Below are 15,887 nucleotides of genomic sequence, written 5' to 3' on the forward strand. Positions count from 1 at the left end.
TCAGGGCATTACGAGATACGCACCCAACGCGTGGACTAGGGACGATCGAGTCCCATGTCATCCATGTCAAGCCGCCAGCTCGTTACTAGCTCGTTACAAAATGCCGCAGGTGAACAATCTCACATATGAGGACTATACCGTGGGATGGATTTGCGCCTTGCCTTTGGAAATGACTGCGGCCAAGGCCATGCTCGATGAGACTCACGCGCTTCTACTGCAGCGTCCAGGCGGCGACAATAGTTATATATTGGGGCGAATATTTGGCCATAATGTTGTGTTGGCCTGCCTCCCAGCTGGTGTCCACGGGACGACATCCGCTTCAGTAATGGCAGTGAACATGATGGCAACATATAAGGAAATCCGCTTCAGGCTAATGGTTGGCATTGGGTGTGGAGTTCCTAGTAAGGAGAATGATACACGGCTTGGTGACATTGTGGTGAGTCGGCCATCCGGCTCATCTGGCGGCGTTGTGCAGTACGACTACGGGAAAACTATCAGCGGAGGGCATTTTGTGCAGACTGGTATATTGGACAACCCTCCGCAGGTTCTACTTACTGCAACTAGCAACGTCCAGTCCAATGAGATGATGGGGAAGAGCCGGGTCAAAGAATTTCTGGCTGAGATCCCGGTCAAATATCCGGTGCTCTCACGATTCACCTACCGCGGCCAAGAGAACGATCGGCTATATCGAGCGCAATACGAACATTTGGACCAGAGTCTCCCCTGCGACGAATGCAAATGCAGCCAGGATATGATCGTGCAAAGACCGACTAGGTCGAGCGCTGGTCCCAAAGTCTTCTATGGCGTTATCGCGTCAGGGAATCAGGTGATGAAACACGGTTTGACCAGAGACCAACTAGCAGCCAAGCATGCGATTATCTGTTTTGAAATGGAGGCGGCTGGGCTGATGGACCATCTCCCCTGCCTTGTGATTCGGGGTATATGTGACTATGCCGACTCGCACAAGAATAAAGACTGGCAAGAGTATGCTGCCGCGACTGCCGCGGCGTATGCAAAGGAGCTCCTGTCAGTGATTGCGCCTGCCTTCAACGGCGACCAAGGAAGGCTATCTGTCACCTTGGAGAGCAGTATGTTTTAGACCACACGCTAACTCAAGCATCTCTGCTAACACTTTCGAAGCTCGATTTCAGATGATCGACCAGGACGAAGAGTGCTTGCAGAATCTGTTCCTTGTGGATCCGGAGGAAGACAAGAATGCCCTGAGACGGAGGAAGGGAGAGCGCGCCGCGGGCACGTGTGAATGGATTTTGAACACAAAAGATATCCGAGAATGGCTCAATTACTCTGACCCTCAGCCAAACATCCTGTGGCTCTATGGGAATCCTGGAACCGGAAAGTCCACCATAGTGATCGCGTTGGCAGACTGGCTACCAAAGGGGGAGTTGTTCCCCTCGACCAAGAACCTCGCATATTTCTTTTGTGATTCCGACTCGGAGCATCGAGAGACGGCAAATACAATTCTGCGGGGGCTACTTTACCAACTAGTTGAGCAACAAAAAGACCTTCTCTATTTCTTTAGAGCAAAATATGCGGTTCAGAAGGGGAAGCTCTTTCCATCCTTTGACGCGATGTGGTCGATCCTGATGGCAATCTGCAACGACAAACGGACTGGAGAAAAATACTGCATCATCGATGCGTTGGATGAATGTGACGGGGAATCACTCGAGCTTTTGCTCACCCAGCTCAAGCATACATTTCGATCCCAGGACTCGACTGAGTCGAAACCAAAGCTTCGCGTTCTGATCACGAGCAGGCCGTATCCCGAAATAGAAAGCCAGCTCGGTGTATTCAAGCACAAGGACCTGGCGTCCTACCCTCAGGTTGCAAGCGACATCAGTATGTTCATAGACGAAAGGGTTGATGAGCTGAAAAGAACACGAAGATACACCGAAAATATCGCCCAACAAGTCTCGGAAATCCTGGCAGAGAAGGCTCAAGGCACATTCCTATGGGTAGGCTTAAGCCGAGTACGGTCCAAGGACGCAGTCAACACCCTACATAAGTTACCCCGTGGGCTGAATTCTTTATATCAAAAGCTGCTTGATACGGCGCTGGACCGCAATGCCGATGACCGCGAGACAATAACTCAGATCCTCATTTTCGTTGCTATATCACGCATACCCTTGACTATTACGCAGCTATCAATGGCTTGTCAATTATACGAAGACTGCGATCAGGACGATCGACTTGCCTTTATCCGCGAGGACATTGAGATGTGCCGCCTCATGATCATTATCCAAGACGACACTGTGCGACTACTGCATAAGTCTGTGAAGGATTTCCTACTTGGAGATCGAAAGAATCGGATCATCGATGCGCTCAAAGCACATGCGATATTGGCAAATAAGTGCATTAGCCAGCTCATCGATACAATAAAGACCGCAGGCTATTCGGAGCCTGATGTCCGGAAGCACGGCAGTTTCATCATTTACTCGGTTGTCTTTTGGCCAGAGCATGCTCACCTGGCTGAGATCGAGTTTGCAATTTTAGACGAGCATCGCTACCTTACACCGCGAACTCTGATCTTCGTGATATATGGTTGAAATTATACAACGTTTCTGGGTCTTCCATTCCGCTCGGTTTCTCGATATTCCACGTTGCAGCGAGGTGGGGAATCCCGGTACTAATCAACGCCATTGACGATTTGCGGAGAGCAACTGGGAGAGATACCACAATGGACCCAACAGATATTCACCATGTGTACGATGATTCAAACTTCGAGGCCCCGGACGGTATCACACCGTTAGGTGAGGCGGCAAAAGCAGGACACGTCAATATTATGACGATATTGATGGATGCTGGGCATCCTGAGAGGCGTATAGCAGGCTCGGTGGTCAATATGACCGCAGCCAACAGAGATAGCGGACAACACGCTATGCAACTGCTCTTAGAAAGGCCAGGGACTGTCGTTGAGATCACCAAGAAGGCGCTCTTCGATGCCGCAGCAAACCCAGGCTGTGGAGCAGGAATTATAGGAGCAATCGTCCGACATCGCGCAGACCAAATTTCAGTCACAAAGGGTGTTTTCATGAGAGCTGCTAAGAATTTAGCCTGCGGGCAAGAAGTGGCCAGATTGCTACTAGCCCATATCAAACTTCCTATGCCAATGGATCCGGAATTGGTGCCATTTGTCATGAGATGGTTCGATAGCGCATGTATCCGATTGCTTCTAGAAAGAGCAGGCCGGGAAATTGTCATATCGACAGATACATTGTTGGCAGCTGCACGCAATCAGAATGCAGTGCAGGCAGTCAGCTTGTTGCTGGCCTACGACACTAAGCGAATACCCATAATGGAAGAAGTCTGGGAGAGTATCGTTCACACCAGACATCACCGCATGGGACTGGTGCGTCTCTTATTAGAGTATGAGAGTGGCAGATTTACACTCACAGGTAAACTCGCAATGGCAGCCGCGGCACTTGGTTGGGACGACCATAACCAGCTGATGGCGGCTATGATGACAGCACAGCACACATATGAGATCACGGATCATGCTGCCGAGACCATTGTACGATGGTTTAACACAACAGTGATGGAACAGTTGCTCGAACATCCTAGGTATCAAGCTCATAACATTGATGCTCTACTAACAGCAGCCAGTCGCAACCAAGATCCGGCGCACAGAGAACGCCTGCTGGAACTGTTTGCGAACGTAACTCACAGAGGCAACGTGTCAACTAGCCCTAAGATAGGAGCAAGGGACGTCAGGTGTGCTGTAGCCCAGTTAAAGGTGCTCTTAGGTCACAATGACGAAGTTTGGGCTTCGGCGTTCTCTCACGATGGGGCCACCCTCGTCACAGGGAGTCGAGATGGTGTACTTGTCTTATATGATACCTCAGGGTTTACCATTACCCAGGCAATAGATGACGCACACAAGGGAGGTATCACATGCCTCGCATGGAACTTGGGCGATACATTTCTAGTCACCGGATCCAATGACAAGACTGTTCGCGTAAGGGAGACCAAAGTAAGTCTGCTCCATTCTTTCTTGACTCAACAATCACGCTTACTACTTCCAAGGGTTACACCGGTCTCTGCGAAGTGAGCTACCGGAACCCAATTGTTGCAGTAATTTGGATGAATGATGGCGCAAGCTTTATATTCATCGCTGGAAGTTCCTAGGCTATTATCCCAGTGGAATGTGAAGGGCGAATGTCTACGCGATTGGCAACGACCATCACCATCTCCTGTCCAAGATATCTGTACAACACCGGACGGCAAGTTCCTCGTTATGGCAAACTTGGAGCATGAATTAGTCGTGTACGATCTTCAAGAGGATACCGAAATGTCTCTACCACTTGACGCGAATCCAGGCTCTGTCTTTGCAAGTCACGATTCCAGAACAGTCATTGTAAACCTCTTATCCGGCGAAGTGCAGCTGATCAATATCGAACGTATAGTTAAGCTGCGCTCCTTCTGGGGTCTTTACGGAGAATCTTATATCACCAGGAGTATATTTTTCGGGGAACAAGGGGCTTTTATCGTCAGCGGAAGCGAAGATTCCTCCCGGATCTGTGTTTGGGATTGTGACAGCGGTGCCTTGTTGCATATATTGGAGGGGCATGAGCGAGGCTGTGTGAACTCGATTTCGGTGAACCCCTGCCAATCCGGCAATGTTTGTATCCACTGGAGATGACCATACTTCCCGGGTCTGGATACAGCAGTAAGACTGGGCAAGGTTCTGGGTCTTCGATTCCCCGCATATAAGAGATCAAGCTTCATTTCCCCGCCTTGTTATAACCGAGGGCTCGGATCAACAACAAAGAATCAACCACCCGTCAAACGGCTCGGTTAATACATATGGAGGGGTAGGTGTAGGAGGTATATCCATCCCACCTACTCACTCCTAACCTCGCCTTTCGCCAAAGCACCATGCCTATGCCCAGCATGTCGATCCTTCCCAACCTCAAGGTCAACACCTACAACCTCTGGGTTGTGATCCTGGTTGCCGTAGGCACAATCTCCACAGCCTATGGCCTGGCCGTGATTGGGTCTACCGTCGGTCAACCCAACTTCTACGCCTACTTCAATCTCGAAGCCAACACCGAAGAGCCAGGATACAAGCATACAACGAATATGATCGGTGCTCTGAACGGAATCAACTCTGCTGGTGCGGTGACTGGATGTATCTTGCAGGCATGGACAGCAGATGCATTCGGGCGCAAGGCGACGATCCAGCTTGGGTCGGCTGTTCTCATACTCGGAGGTGCCTTGTGCGCTGGGGCCGTCCACATGGCTATGTTTCTCGTTGGGCGATTCATCGCCGGTGTGGGAGCTGGTATCCTGGCTTGCATTGTCCCCATTTATCAAGCCGAGGTCTCGACGGCCGAGACTAGAGGGGCAATGGTCTGTGTCACTGGAGTCATGTATGCGGTTGGATACAGTCTGGCCGGATGGTTAGGATATGCTTGCTATTTCATGGATGCCACCAATCCCGCCGCCTCCTTTGCATGGCGCTTTCCTCTCGCCTTTCAGGTCGTCTTTCCTCTCGCTGTCATATCGGGGTGTTCGTTTATCCCCGAGTCCCCGCGATGGTTGTTGTCTAAGGATAGGCGGGACGAAGCTCTAACTATCGTTCAACGGTTGCATTCCTCTGCATACTCCTCAACCGATGCAATACAAGAGTTCGCGCAGATGGAAACCCAACTAGCCACTGACACATCCCTCACCTCCCAGAAACCAGGCTTAGCCCTCTTTTCCACTGCACCAAACCGCAAACGCTCCCTGATAGCCACAATACTCATGATCGGAAACCAATTCCTCGGGACCTTTGTGCTAACAAACTACGGAGTCCTCATATACGCCTCTCTCGGTCTGACCGGCTCAATCCCGCTCCTCCTCAACGCCTGCTGGACATCCTTCACTCTCCTCGGAAATACCTGGACAGCCCTCTACATCGACCGATTTGGGCGCCGTCCATTCCTCCTCATCGGCGCATCAGGGTGTACAATGTGCATTATCTTCCTGTGTGCACTTACAGCCTCCTTGCTCAACACCGACAATACACCCGGCCTCCGCGCCGCAGTATTCTTTATCTTCTTCTACATCTTCTTCTGGTCTTTCTTCGTCGACGCAACGCAGTTCGCTTATATCTCTGAGATATTTCCGACGCACCTACGCAGTCAGGGGGTGGCGCTTGGCTTGGGGGTTTTTTATCTGTCGTCGGAGGTTACGCTGGTTGCTGCGCCCGTGGGGCTGGAGAGTATTGGGTGGATGTTTTACTTCATGCTTATTGCTCCGAGTTTGGTTTATATTGGGTTGATATACTTTTTGTTCCCGGAGACGAAAGGGAGGACTTTGGAAGGGATGGGGCGGATTTTCGGGGAGGCTCAGATGGAAAGTGAGGAAGGAGGAGTTGAGGAAAAGAGAGATGGAGAGGAGAGAAGGATTGAGGACGTTGGGCACGATTAGTAAATGAAGATTTGGTAACTGTAATTGCAATAACCAGCATATATAAACATATCACTCTATCTCTTGGGTGTTGAAGAGCTTGTGCAGGAGCAGTGCAAATATACAGTCATTTTCCTTGACCATAACCTCTAGAAGATACGCGTCTATTAGTTCCTGTCCCTGAAGGAAAGAGCGGCTGGTCCACACCTGCCGTGAATGGTAGTAGTCATGATGCTTTTGAGAAACCCAGGTCTCCAGGTACGTTCACCCTTCACATGCAAACATCTCATTCATAATCACATATTAACTGACGGTCTTTCATTTATCTACTATAATACCAAAGCTTGTCATAATGGATTTGGAACTCCCACAACATGAGACGAAATTCATCGAGAATCTCATCTCGCTTCAATTTCTCATCGATGATCTGTGCCAGCGCCCAACCGATGATCCTATCTTCTTCAACCTAGAGGAATCACTGATGAAGGTGTCAATCGAATAGCCTGACTTTCCTTGTACCTTCCTTACAAAGGGACCATCTACCTTGTCGACGTCCCCGAACTAAAATACGACGCGTTCAGACCTCCCAGCAACAAGGTGGCTCACTCCGCATTCGAAACCCACAGCACCTCAAGTCTGCAAGAGATCTTCGAAGACCCCGACGTCCTAAAGGTGACGTTCAGCACCGGCTCGTCGGTGGCAACGTTCATGACAGACTGGCGGATCAACATAACCAGAGTCGAGGCCATACAACTCATGTATCGGGCAGCGGAGGATATCCCGGATCCGACGACGCCCCTACCTCTAATATCAGCCTGTGTTATTCCGATATTCTCCCTGAACGCGGTCAAAGACTGGACATTCAGCCATGACGGGCTTGAGCCCGGCACGCGGCTCAGCAACGAGGTGCACCGCGAAGGCTTTCTCTCGCGCCCGGTACCCCAATCAGTCAAACGGTTTTACATTAGTCGCATTGTGGTCTTACCTGCAATACATGCGCACTGCATTTCGAATCTCAGCCCGGACCGACGTGCGGAGATCCAGGTTCAGACAAGGGACCGGATTCAGGGATTGGTTGCTGCACCCAGCGAGGAGGATTCTTCAGCCGCGGGTGGTGTTAAAACGTTTCGGAGGCCGTTGATTGAGACACATGACCGGCTTATGGCCGAGTCCAAGGCGAAATCGGACTTGCTTGCGAAGAGAATGAAGGATGCGTTGGACAAGGGCCCTGTGGCCAAGGATAAATCGGAATCGACTGAGGAAGATCCTGATATGACGGAGGACGACCCTGATATTCAAGGCTGATCACACTATCTAGATAGTTAAAATGAGACAACCCCAATATACGATACTTTCGTCAAATACTGTGCCAAGCTCGGACTTTTCCGACTTGGCGGCTGATAAGGAGGTCAAGGAGGGGGTTGATGATCAGTTGGAGACACTGCCCTCTAACCGACTCGGATACTTCCAGCCATCAAGTCCGATATCAGGCTATAACCGATCCTCTGTAGACATATACTCTTTATAAGCGATAAGAACCGATCCACCGTAGATTTTATTCTGAAATAACCATCAACAACCTGAAAGTAGGGTACAATTCAAGATGCAACCACCACGCGAAATCATCACGATCGACGCCTCCGAGCCTATCGACAAGATAAACGAGATCATAGCAAGAGACGGCGGTGTCATTGTCTCGAACTTTCTTTCCTCAGATCTCTTACGAGAGCTTCTAACCGCGATTGAGCCCCATTTTGCTGGCCGCGAACTGTATACATCCGATGCGACCCATAAGGAACTAGGGAAAGATTTCTTCTCGCCCGGGTCACAGAGGGTTTATGTATATCTCTCTCTACCATAGCATACTGGTGATTCTAACCAGTATGCAAAGGGCCTACTAGGCAAAATCCCGAATCAGATCACCAAGATCCTCCGCCTGCCTGTATGGAATGGGATTATGGAGCATTTCTTGAGGTAGACACAACCCTTATTGTGGAATGATTGAATACCGTGGTGCTTACAACAATACTCCCAGCGACAAATTCTCCTCTTACACAGGCGACACCCTCGTTCCGCAAAAGAGCGGCTACATGCTCAACGCAACAACTGCTATTCGTCTTGTTCCAGGCGCGAAGGCGCAGCCTTTACATCGCGTACGACTACACCTCATTAAACTCTCTTGACCTTAATCCATCTTTATTCTCCTATGCTAACAGAATGTGGCAAACAGGACCACATGGCTTACCAAATCCGTCCAGACCCCACAAACCCGCTCTTCAACGTAATGGTCGGCTGTCTCATTGCCGGTTCACGAACGACGGTGCGCAACGGCGCGACACGCGTCATACCAGGGAGCCACCTGTGGGGAACAGACCGGGCGCCAAAGCTTGAAGAGGCCGTTTATGCAGAGATGGAGGCTGGGTCGGCGCTTTTTACGCTGGGCTGTGAGTTGTCTTGGTTATGGATACGTGAATGCCGTGCTAATACCTAAGTAATAGCTTGTTTCCACGCGGGGTCGGCGAATATGTGTGAGCCTGATGAGCCGGATGCGTTGAGGACGCTGTTTGCTGTTTTTGGGTACGTTAATCTCAGATTTTCTATATCAGACTTCAGCATGCTGAATGGTTTGACCTATCAGCCAACGAGATTACTTCCGTCAGCACCAGGAGGAAGTTCTCTCGACACCGATTGAGGTCGCGCGGAAACTGCCGGATGATATCTTGAGGATTGCGGGGTATTGTAAGTTCTTATCCAGCCTTTTGAATTTTGGAACTCGAGAGTGCAGCGACAGATGTTGATGTGGCTGAATTGCAGATAAAGCTGTCGGTGGAGTAGGGTATGTAGGTGATCATTTGGCGCCGGTGGATTTTTTGTTTGAGGATGGGAACGGAATTGGGAAGATGAGTGTTTAGTCTAGGTAGTTCTGCAAGTCACATAATATACACGCAGTTGTGACTCTTTTGAGATGGTTACTGATAGGATGGGGGTGTGAGGAAGGAACTGTTTGATGCCCGGTTGCAGGTGTGTATAAAGAGGTGTCTCCTGAGCTCAAGGGGACGAAGAGAGCAATTTGGAGAGACTTGCAAAAGACTGAAGGGATGTTGAGCTTACGAAATAAAACTGCACATACCACGCGCTTCCCTGGAAGTTCTGGTAATGGGAAGTCCTCGAACAGGTCAAACCTAGCGAAACAATCACGAAATAATAAGGGGACTGGTTTTATACGAAGAACCTGGGGGGAGCTTGCAGAGGCGTCTGTCAAAAGAAGCCACTCTTGGGCAATTGTATAGATGGGCAAAGCTAGCATATATGTTCTGTCAACATAATCCTTATTCCGTCAAATCTGAACGCAAATACAAAGCCTAAGATCGAACTTCCTCTTCCGCACGAACTGCCTCTTCTGCATACAACTCGCGCTCTGCCTTGGTTGTGTACTTGGGCAGATAGCGAAAAATCACCGGAACCAGCGAAGCCGTGATCAGCGACAGCCCAATAAAGCTAACCACGCAAGCAAAGCCAGTGGTATATCTCGGCGCATCCGACGACGGCCAAAAGTAACTCGCGTAGATACCCGAGCTTACTGCCACACTATTGAGCACAGCGATTGAGACGGCTCGTTTTTCAGACGGCAGAGAGAGAGTTTCGGATGCCCAGCTCAAAATGAGCGGAGCCGTTGGGTATAGGCCGCCAATGTAGAGGCACATAAATGTGTAGCGAACCTTGTCATGGCCTTCTATTGTGAGACCGACCATTGCGCTGACCCACGCAACTGCGAGACTGCCGACGATGTGCCACCGGCGTTCTTGGTACTTGTCCGAGGTGTATGGAAGGACAAGGAGGACCAGTGTACCGACCTGGGAGACAACGTCAGAATATGAAATGGAGTAATAGGGAGCATACTTACACCCCAAATGGGAACCGTCATCCATTGCACCGCAGTCCCCTCGTAGCCCATACTCTTCAAGACGGTCGGGATAAAGTATGTAATGCTGGTGGAGCTGTTCTGTGCAATATAGACCACGATGAAGACATAAATCCGTAGATCCACGATTGAGGCTTTGAAAGCCTGCCAACTTGTTAGTCGTTTTCGAGTACTAGTGGACTCTTTCTTGTCGTGCATGATTCGAGCCACTGCAATCGCTCGTTCTTCGGTGGTGAGACGCTTGGATTTGCTGTGTGGATAGTCGAGGAGGACGAATTTCGCGAAGATTGCCACTCCGACAGTAACAACGCCTTCGATTACGAAGAGCCATCTCCAGCCCTCCATCCCGTTGGCGCCTTCAAGTCCTGAGATCACAGCACCGGCAATAAGACCAGCTGCCGCCCCGGCGAAACAAATGGCCGTGTAAAAAAAACTAAACCGTTTGCCGATTTCATTGCTCTTGTACCAGCAAGACATGATGTATAAGACCCCAGGAAAGAAACCAGCCTCGATGACACCGAGGAAGAACCGGCAGACAACGATGTCTCGGCTGTTGCGTACTTGAGACATCGCACATGTAATGACTCCCCACGTCTATAGTTCGTAAGTTTTGAAGTCAGTTAAAGTAGTTGGGCATAGCGTACCCCCATCAGACAAGACAAGTACCAAGAAGGCGAGGTTCGGTACAGGATGAGATTTGAAAAGACTTCCCAGAGCAGGTACCCAACGAAGAAGATTGCGATCAAGAGAGCGTAATCTCGTCAAGTTAGCTGAAGTCTCAAAAAAGAGAGTCCATGAGCTTACCATTGTCAGAAAGACCAATGTCCTCACTCATGCCCGCAGCGTTCGCATTGCCCTAGATAGACTCAGCAACAGCCCAGCGAGACGTCAAGGAACGAAACCCACAATGTTGTTTCGATCCACGTAAGCCAAGACACACATCAACCAGAGCATCGGCAACTGATAGAGGTCGACCTTTCGGAGCATCTTTTTCTCCAAAGCCGTGTCTGGTGTGTACTCTCGCAATGCAACCTGGACCTGGTCTGCAACAAAGCCATGTTTGTCGTAATAAATGTCATCCTGCACATCGATCGAACCCTGATCAATATCGTGACTGACAGTCTTTCGAAATTCTGGGGTCTCAATGTCTGTAGAAGATTTCTGTGGTTCGGCCATTGCTCTCTTGCTGGGGCAGGTGCCAGGTGCTAAGGTACCTAGGGGCCAACGAGAGGAGACTGCACCCTTTATGAGATCTTCTCCTGGTTGTAAGGCATAGGTATCCTTTATCATGCCAAGCTTCCAGTTGGAGACATCCTGGATGTCTATCAGAGGGCTCCTTTGCGGGGAAACGGAGACATCCGAGGGTGAAAAAGATAACCAGCTTGGGTACTCCACAACCCCCACCTCATGATAATATTTCAACCCTTCGATACCCCGAGCCTCTCAGAGATCGGATATTTCCGTGCTTTCCCCTTGGCACTGACTCGTCCATCTCACCATGTCCGTATCAACTCCAACTCGGACACCCCCTCGTCGCTCCGTGGCTCGCACCAGGATCTCACGCGCTTGCCTCGCCTGTCAGCAGAAGAAACAGAAGGTACAGTACGATACTTCATGTTTGATTTGTAGAACCACTAAGCCTGGACTGACTAGTAGTGTGACGGCCGGACTCCATCTTGCAACAACTGCTCTAGAGCAAATAGAGGTTAGTTAGCTGGCGCAAATCTATCCGCCTTCATCAGCGTCGTAGGCTTTCTAATTAGTCACAGTATGCATCGTCCAAGATCCGTCCACCAAGCGACGACACCCTCGTGGTTATCTAGAGACTCTTGAGCAGCACAACGCCTCTTTGGAGAATCATGTTGCATTCCTGGAACAGCGGCTCAAGGAGCTCCGGCCCGATGCAGATCTTGATCTTCTACAGAGGGTTTCACCGTCTAATATGGATGGCTCTCATTATGAGAAGTGTGTCTACCGCGCACGCCATTAATCAAGTGCTAATTTAGTCCTCTATGTAGCTGTTCGAGCGACTCCCCGATAGTGGAAGACCTCGATGCAGTTGGGGGGCCTTCTACTTCAACAAGCCATGATCGGGTCATCAATAGTGAAGACAACACTGTCGACGATCTAGGTCTACTATGCCTGCGGTCTGCGGGGGCAGATCCTCACTATTTTGGGGCCTCTTCGGCATACTCCTTTACGAAGATATTCTCCGCATCTCTTCGCGCAATCCGGAGGCAAGCCCCTGGGTTAAGTATGACCGGCGTTGCCGACAGTTTTGTTCAATCTCGCCCAACACCCAGTCCAGCTCCTCTTCCCGCCAGATCATTTACGACAATGCTAACATCGGCCTACTTCGATCAAATACACCCCCAGTTCCCGTTCCTACATCGACCGACTTACATGCGGTGGGAAGAGGAGGTTCTGGAGGCTTGTGAACGCGGCTATGCACCGGAACCTACAAAAGCGTTCTTTGTATATGCGGTAAGTATTTCGATGATGCAGGTTCTGAACGCTAACTCGAATAGTTGTCCGCTGTAGGAGCTTTGACAGGCCCACTTGCTGGTGGTTCTCTTCCGGAGGTATGTCGTGAGCACAGCGCTCTCCTTACTCCGATAAGCTGACTCTTGCAGGGCCTATACGCATCGGCAGAGAACCTGTTTGAGCATGTTCTAAAGCTAAACACTCTAGAGTCAATCCAAGCCATTCTTTGTTGCGCAATGTACTCCATCCGCTCACCAGTCGGTGCCTCTGTCTGGTACTCCAGTCGCTATAATCCGAAGCTGCCCCGTACTAATGTTATGCAGGCTGCTTTCCGGCCTAGCCCTTCGACAGTGTACTGAGTTGGGTCTGCACCGAAAGATGATGTGGGACCGTATTAATCCAGATATTCTCAAGACACAAATCAGGAGGCGCGTCTTCTGGTGTTGCTATAACCTCGATCGAGCCATCTCCATTACCCTCGGTCGTCCTCAGGGCATCACCGACGGGGACATTGACATCGAGGTATGCCACTCTACATGTACATCATAGTTAGTTCTGAAGCAAGACAGTTACCACTCGATATCGACGATGCCCATCTCACAACAACCGGTATATTATGCGAGCCAAGAACCAGACCGACCGATAGCAGCACTACCATGTCGGCAGCAATCCATACTATTCGGCTGAGGCGCATCTGGGCAAGAATTCAAACTTCCGTATACCCTCAAGTAAACAAAGAGAACAGCCCGACTCCCTCGTCTATAATCACAGGCTTCGTGCAAGAGCTCAACACCTGGCTCGAGTCATCCCCAGCACAGCTCGCGTCGAATGAGTCGCACAACAACGCCTTTGGCTCCCGCGAATGGTTTGAAGCGATATACCACCATTCAATTCTCCTTCTCTACCGCTACAACCTCGTCAGCCGGCATCAAAGACCCTGCGCCGCTACCTTTCTAGCATGTGCCCAGTCCGGTGCAGCCCTATGCACGGGTTACCGTCAATTTTACGTGAGCAATCGACTCACAGATACCTGGGCTGGACTTCACAATCTCTTTCTCGGCGGCGTAACATTCATCTACTGTCTCTGGTCCAGCGCCGACGCCAGAGCACAATACCGCCTTGATTCGGTCTCTAATATCTGCACCGCATGCACGATGGTTCTGTCGGTTATGGCTGAGCGGTGGTCAAGCGCAGGCCCTTATCGCAATGCCTTTGAAATGCTGGCAAACGCTACAATGGCGATGTTAGTGGACACCACCACTGCATCTTCTGAACCGTCCTTTCCAATTCTGCGGTCACCTGCTAATGACCAGTTCGAAGGCTATTTTGCACATATGGCCGAGGTCGGTATGGGGGGTTCACTGGAGGCTCTTCTATCAACTATGTTGGATTCTCAATAGACGTAGCTACGCAATTCACCTCAGTTTCCATTTCATCTCACAAGGACAAGGACGGGAGTGATTGCTACCTACCTCATAGGTCCTTCTAGATCTGGACAAACAGAGATGTTGGGCAGTCGCAACTACCCTAATAAACCAACAAATTTCAAGCCATCAGTTCGACCCCTTTGGCGTCTCACTTGTCTATTCACAATCTCCCAACATCCTTGCTACTCAGATCTTAGCACTCATTCTTTTTTTATACTCATATCTTAGCACAGACTCGTTTCTTATACTCATATCTTAACAATCCACCATTTACAATGTCTTTCCATTCTTCCCTCGGGCATTCATCACCACCGCCTCATGGCACATCCCGATACGAACACATAGTTGTCGACACCATCGACTCCCTTCATTCGCTTCTCATCGATCTCTCAAACCGCCCTCTTGGCCCTCCTCTATCATACCACCTAGAAGCCGTCAGCCTCGAGCAGTCCGTCCTGAGCATTATTACCTTCTTCCTCCCGCACAAGAACACCGTCGTCCTCGTCGACGCCTACAAGCTTGGAAAAAAGACCTTCAGTACCATGTTGCCCGACGGGACCAGTCTAAGGTGGATCTTCTCAGACCCAAACACCCCGATGATGACCCTCAACGCCATATCGGGCACCTATGCCTTACGGGAAACGTACGGAATCAGACTCCAGGGCGTGGAAGACCTCCAATACTTGTTTCTCCTGGCGACATCAAACACCAAGCAGGGCCAGGTTTCTTTAAGGAGGTGTGTTCAACAAGTTCTTCCGGAGAAGGATTGGCAGGAATGGGAGAAGATCAACCTCGAATGGTCTGCTATTGCGCGGATCCACTATCTGCTTAATGAACGCCCTCTACCAGACGCTGTCTTTATGCGATGCGACGCCACAACTACCGTTCTTCCGCAGATCTATGCCTACTGCACCAAGAGGCTGAATCGAGACCAGCGAGAGGATGTTCGACTAAAGACCCGAAATCGGATTATGAGCATCGGCGGCGGTTGGATTCCGACGAGAACCAACCCATGGCGGAATCGCGGGGGTGAAACTGGTGGTGGTGGAACAGGAGGCGACGAGAAGGGTAACGAGAAGGGTAACGAGAAGGGTAACGAGAAGGGTAACGAGAAGGGTAACGAGAAGGGCAACGAGAAGGGCAACGAGAAGGGCAACGAGAAGGGCAATGAGAAGGGCAATGAGAAGGGCAATGAGAAGGGCAATGAGAAGGGCAATGAGAAGGGCAATGAGAAGGGCAATGATGAAGGCATGAAAGGTGAAGAAGATGATGATGATGATTACCCACAGACCGATGAGGTGCCCAATATAAAAGTGTCGGATCCACCGTCAGCTGCATCTTCATCCTCTTCTCCCATGGCGACTTCTGCAATTTTAGATGGAGCGACAAAGAAGCTTGCGTCAGGCATCAATTAGCTAGCAGTATCTTGTAGCCAACTACCTACCCTTATCATTCTAATTTGACATTCGTGTCGACCTGGGCTGGCTGTTTATATAGTACCATCAATATCAACTCTCTGGCAATTCTCTTACTCATGAGCAGTCTTCCTGATACTTATTTCCATGGTAATTCCCAGTCCCTCTATTGGCACCTACGCCGGGCGAGAATAGAGCCACCTGGGATGGATGGATGCAATGGAGATG

General features: G+C 50.2%; 7 protein-coding genes across 7 annotated transcripts; 6 read left to right on the forward strand and 1 right to left on the reverse strand.

The window, feature by feature from the left end:
* Positions 1–100: 100 nt before the first annotated feature.
* BJY04DRAFT_220396 (uncharacterized protein) lies at positions 101–2,564 on the forward strand (the record flags this gene model as incomplete). Its single annotated transcript, XM_073716860.1, has 2 exons — positions 101–1,088; positions 1,141–2,564. 2 exons carry the CDS (start codon positions 101–103, stop codon positions 2,562–2,564), a joined length of 2,412 nt encoding a protein of 803 aa, XP_073569090.1.
* A 131-nt stretch (positions 2,565–2,695) lies between these two features.
* Positions 2,696–4,143, forward strand: BJY04DRAFT_220397 (WD40 repeat domain-containing protein; the record flags this gene model as incomplete). The annotated part of the gene is made up of 2 exons (XM_073716861.1): positions 2,696–3,988; positions 4,042–4,143. The coding sequence occupies 2 exons, from the start codon at positions 2,696–2,698 to the stop codon at positions 4,141–4,143; spliced, it is 1,395 nt and encodes a 464-aa protein (XP_073569091.1).
* Positions 4,144–4,908: 765 nt separating this feature from the next.
* On the forward strand, positions 4,909–6,432 carry BJY04DRAFT_208804 (general substrate transporter; the record flags this gene model as incomplete). Its single annotated transcript, XM_073714037.1, has 1 exon — positions 4,909–6,432. One exon carries the CDS (start codon positions 4,909–4,911, stop codon positions 6,430–6,432), a length of 1,524 nt encoding a protein of 507 aa, XP_073569092.1.
* Positions 6,433–8,014: 1,582 nt separating this feature from the next.
* On the forward strand, positions 8,015–9,323 carry BJY04DRAFT_220399 (phytanoyl-CoA dioxygenase family protein; the record flags this gene model as incomplete). Its single annotated transcript, XM_073716862.1, has 7 exons — positions 8,015–8,251; positions 8,303–8,385; positions 8,447–8,564; positions 8,642–8,855; positions 8,910–8,988; positions 9,050–9,150; positions 9,226–9,323. The coding sequence occupies 7 exons, from the start codon at positions 8,015–8,017 to the stop codon at positions 9,321–9,323; spliced, it is 930 nt and encodes a 309-aa protein (XP_073569093.1).
* A 450-nt stretch (positions 9,324–9,773) lies between these two features.
* Positions 9,774–11,509, reverse strand: BJY04DRAFT_220400 (major facilitator superfamily domain-containing protein; the record flags this gene model as incomplete). Its single annotated transcript, XM_073716863.1, has 5 exons — positions 9,774–10,265; positions 10,316–10,927; positions 10,978–11,090; positions 11,138–11,189; positions 11,240–11,509. 5 exons carry the CDS (start codon positions 11,507–11,509, stop codon positions 9,774–9,776), a joined length of 1,539 nt encoding a protein of 512 aa, XP_073569094.1.
* Positions 11,510–11,831: 322 nt separating this feature from the next.
* Positions 11,832–14,217, forward strand: BJY04DRAFT_220401 (fungal specific transcription factor domain-containing protein; the record flags this gene model as incomplete). The annotated part of the gene is made up of 8 exons (XM_073716864.1): positions 11,832–11,935; positions 11,987–12,042; positions 12,103–12,298; positions 12,352–12,817; positions 12,862–12,915; positions 12,967–13,091; positions 13,141–13,339; positions 13,387–14,217. The coding sequence occupies 8 exons, from the start codon at positions 11,832–11,834 to the stop codon at positions 14,215–14,217; spliced, it is 2,031 nt and encodes a 676-aa protein (XP_073569095.1).
* A 302-nt stretch (positions 14,218–14,519) lies between these two features.
* On the forward strand, positions 14,520–15,659 carry BJY04DRAFT_220402 (uncharacterized protein; the record flags this gene model as incomplete). Its single annotated transcript, XM_073716865.1, has 1 exon — positions 14,520–15,659. One exon carries the CDS (start codon positions 14,520–14,522, stop codon positions 15,657–15,659), a length of 1,140 nt encoding a protein of 379 aa, XP_073569096.1.
* Between the last annotated feature and the right edge of the window lie 228 nt (positions 15,660–15,887).

This window comes from Aspergillus karnatakaensis, assembly GCF_047715665.1.
Source record: "Aspergillus karnatakaensis strain CBS 102800 unplaced genomic scaffold BJY04scaffold_39, whole genome shotgun sequence".
In the NCBI taxonomy this organism is placed as follows: Eukaryota; Fungi; Ascomycota; class Eurotiomycetes; order Eurotiales; family Aspergillaceae; genus Aspergillus; species Aspergillus karnatakaensis.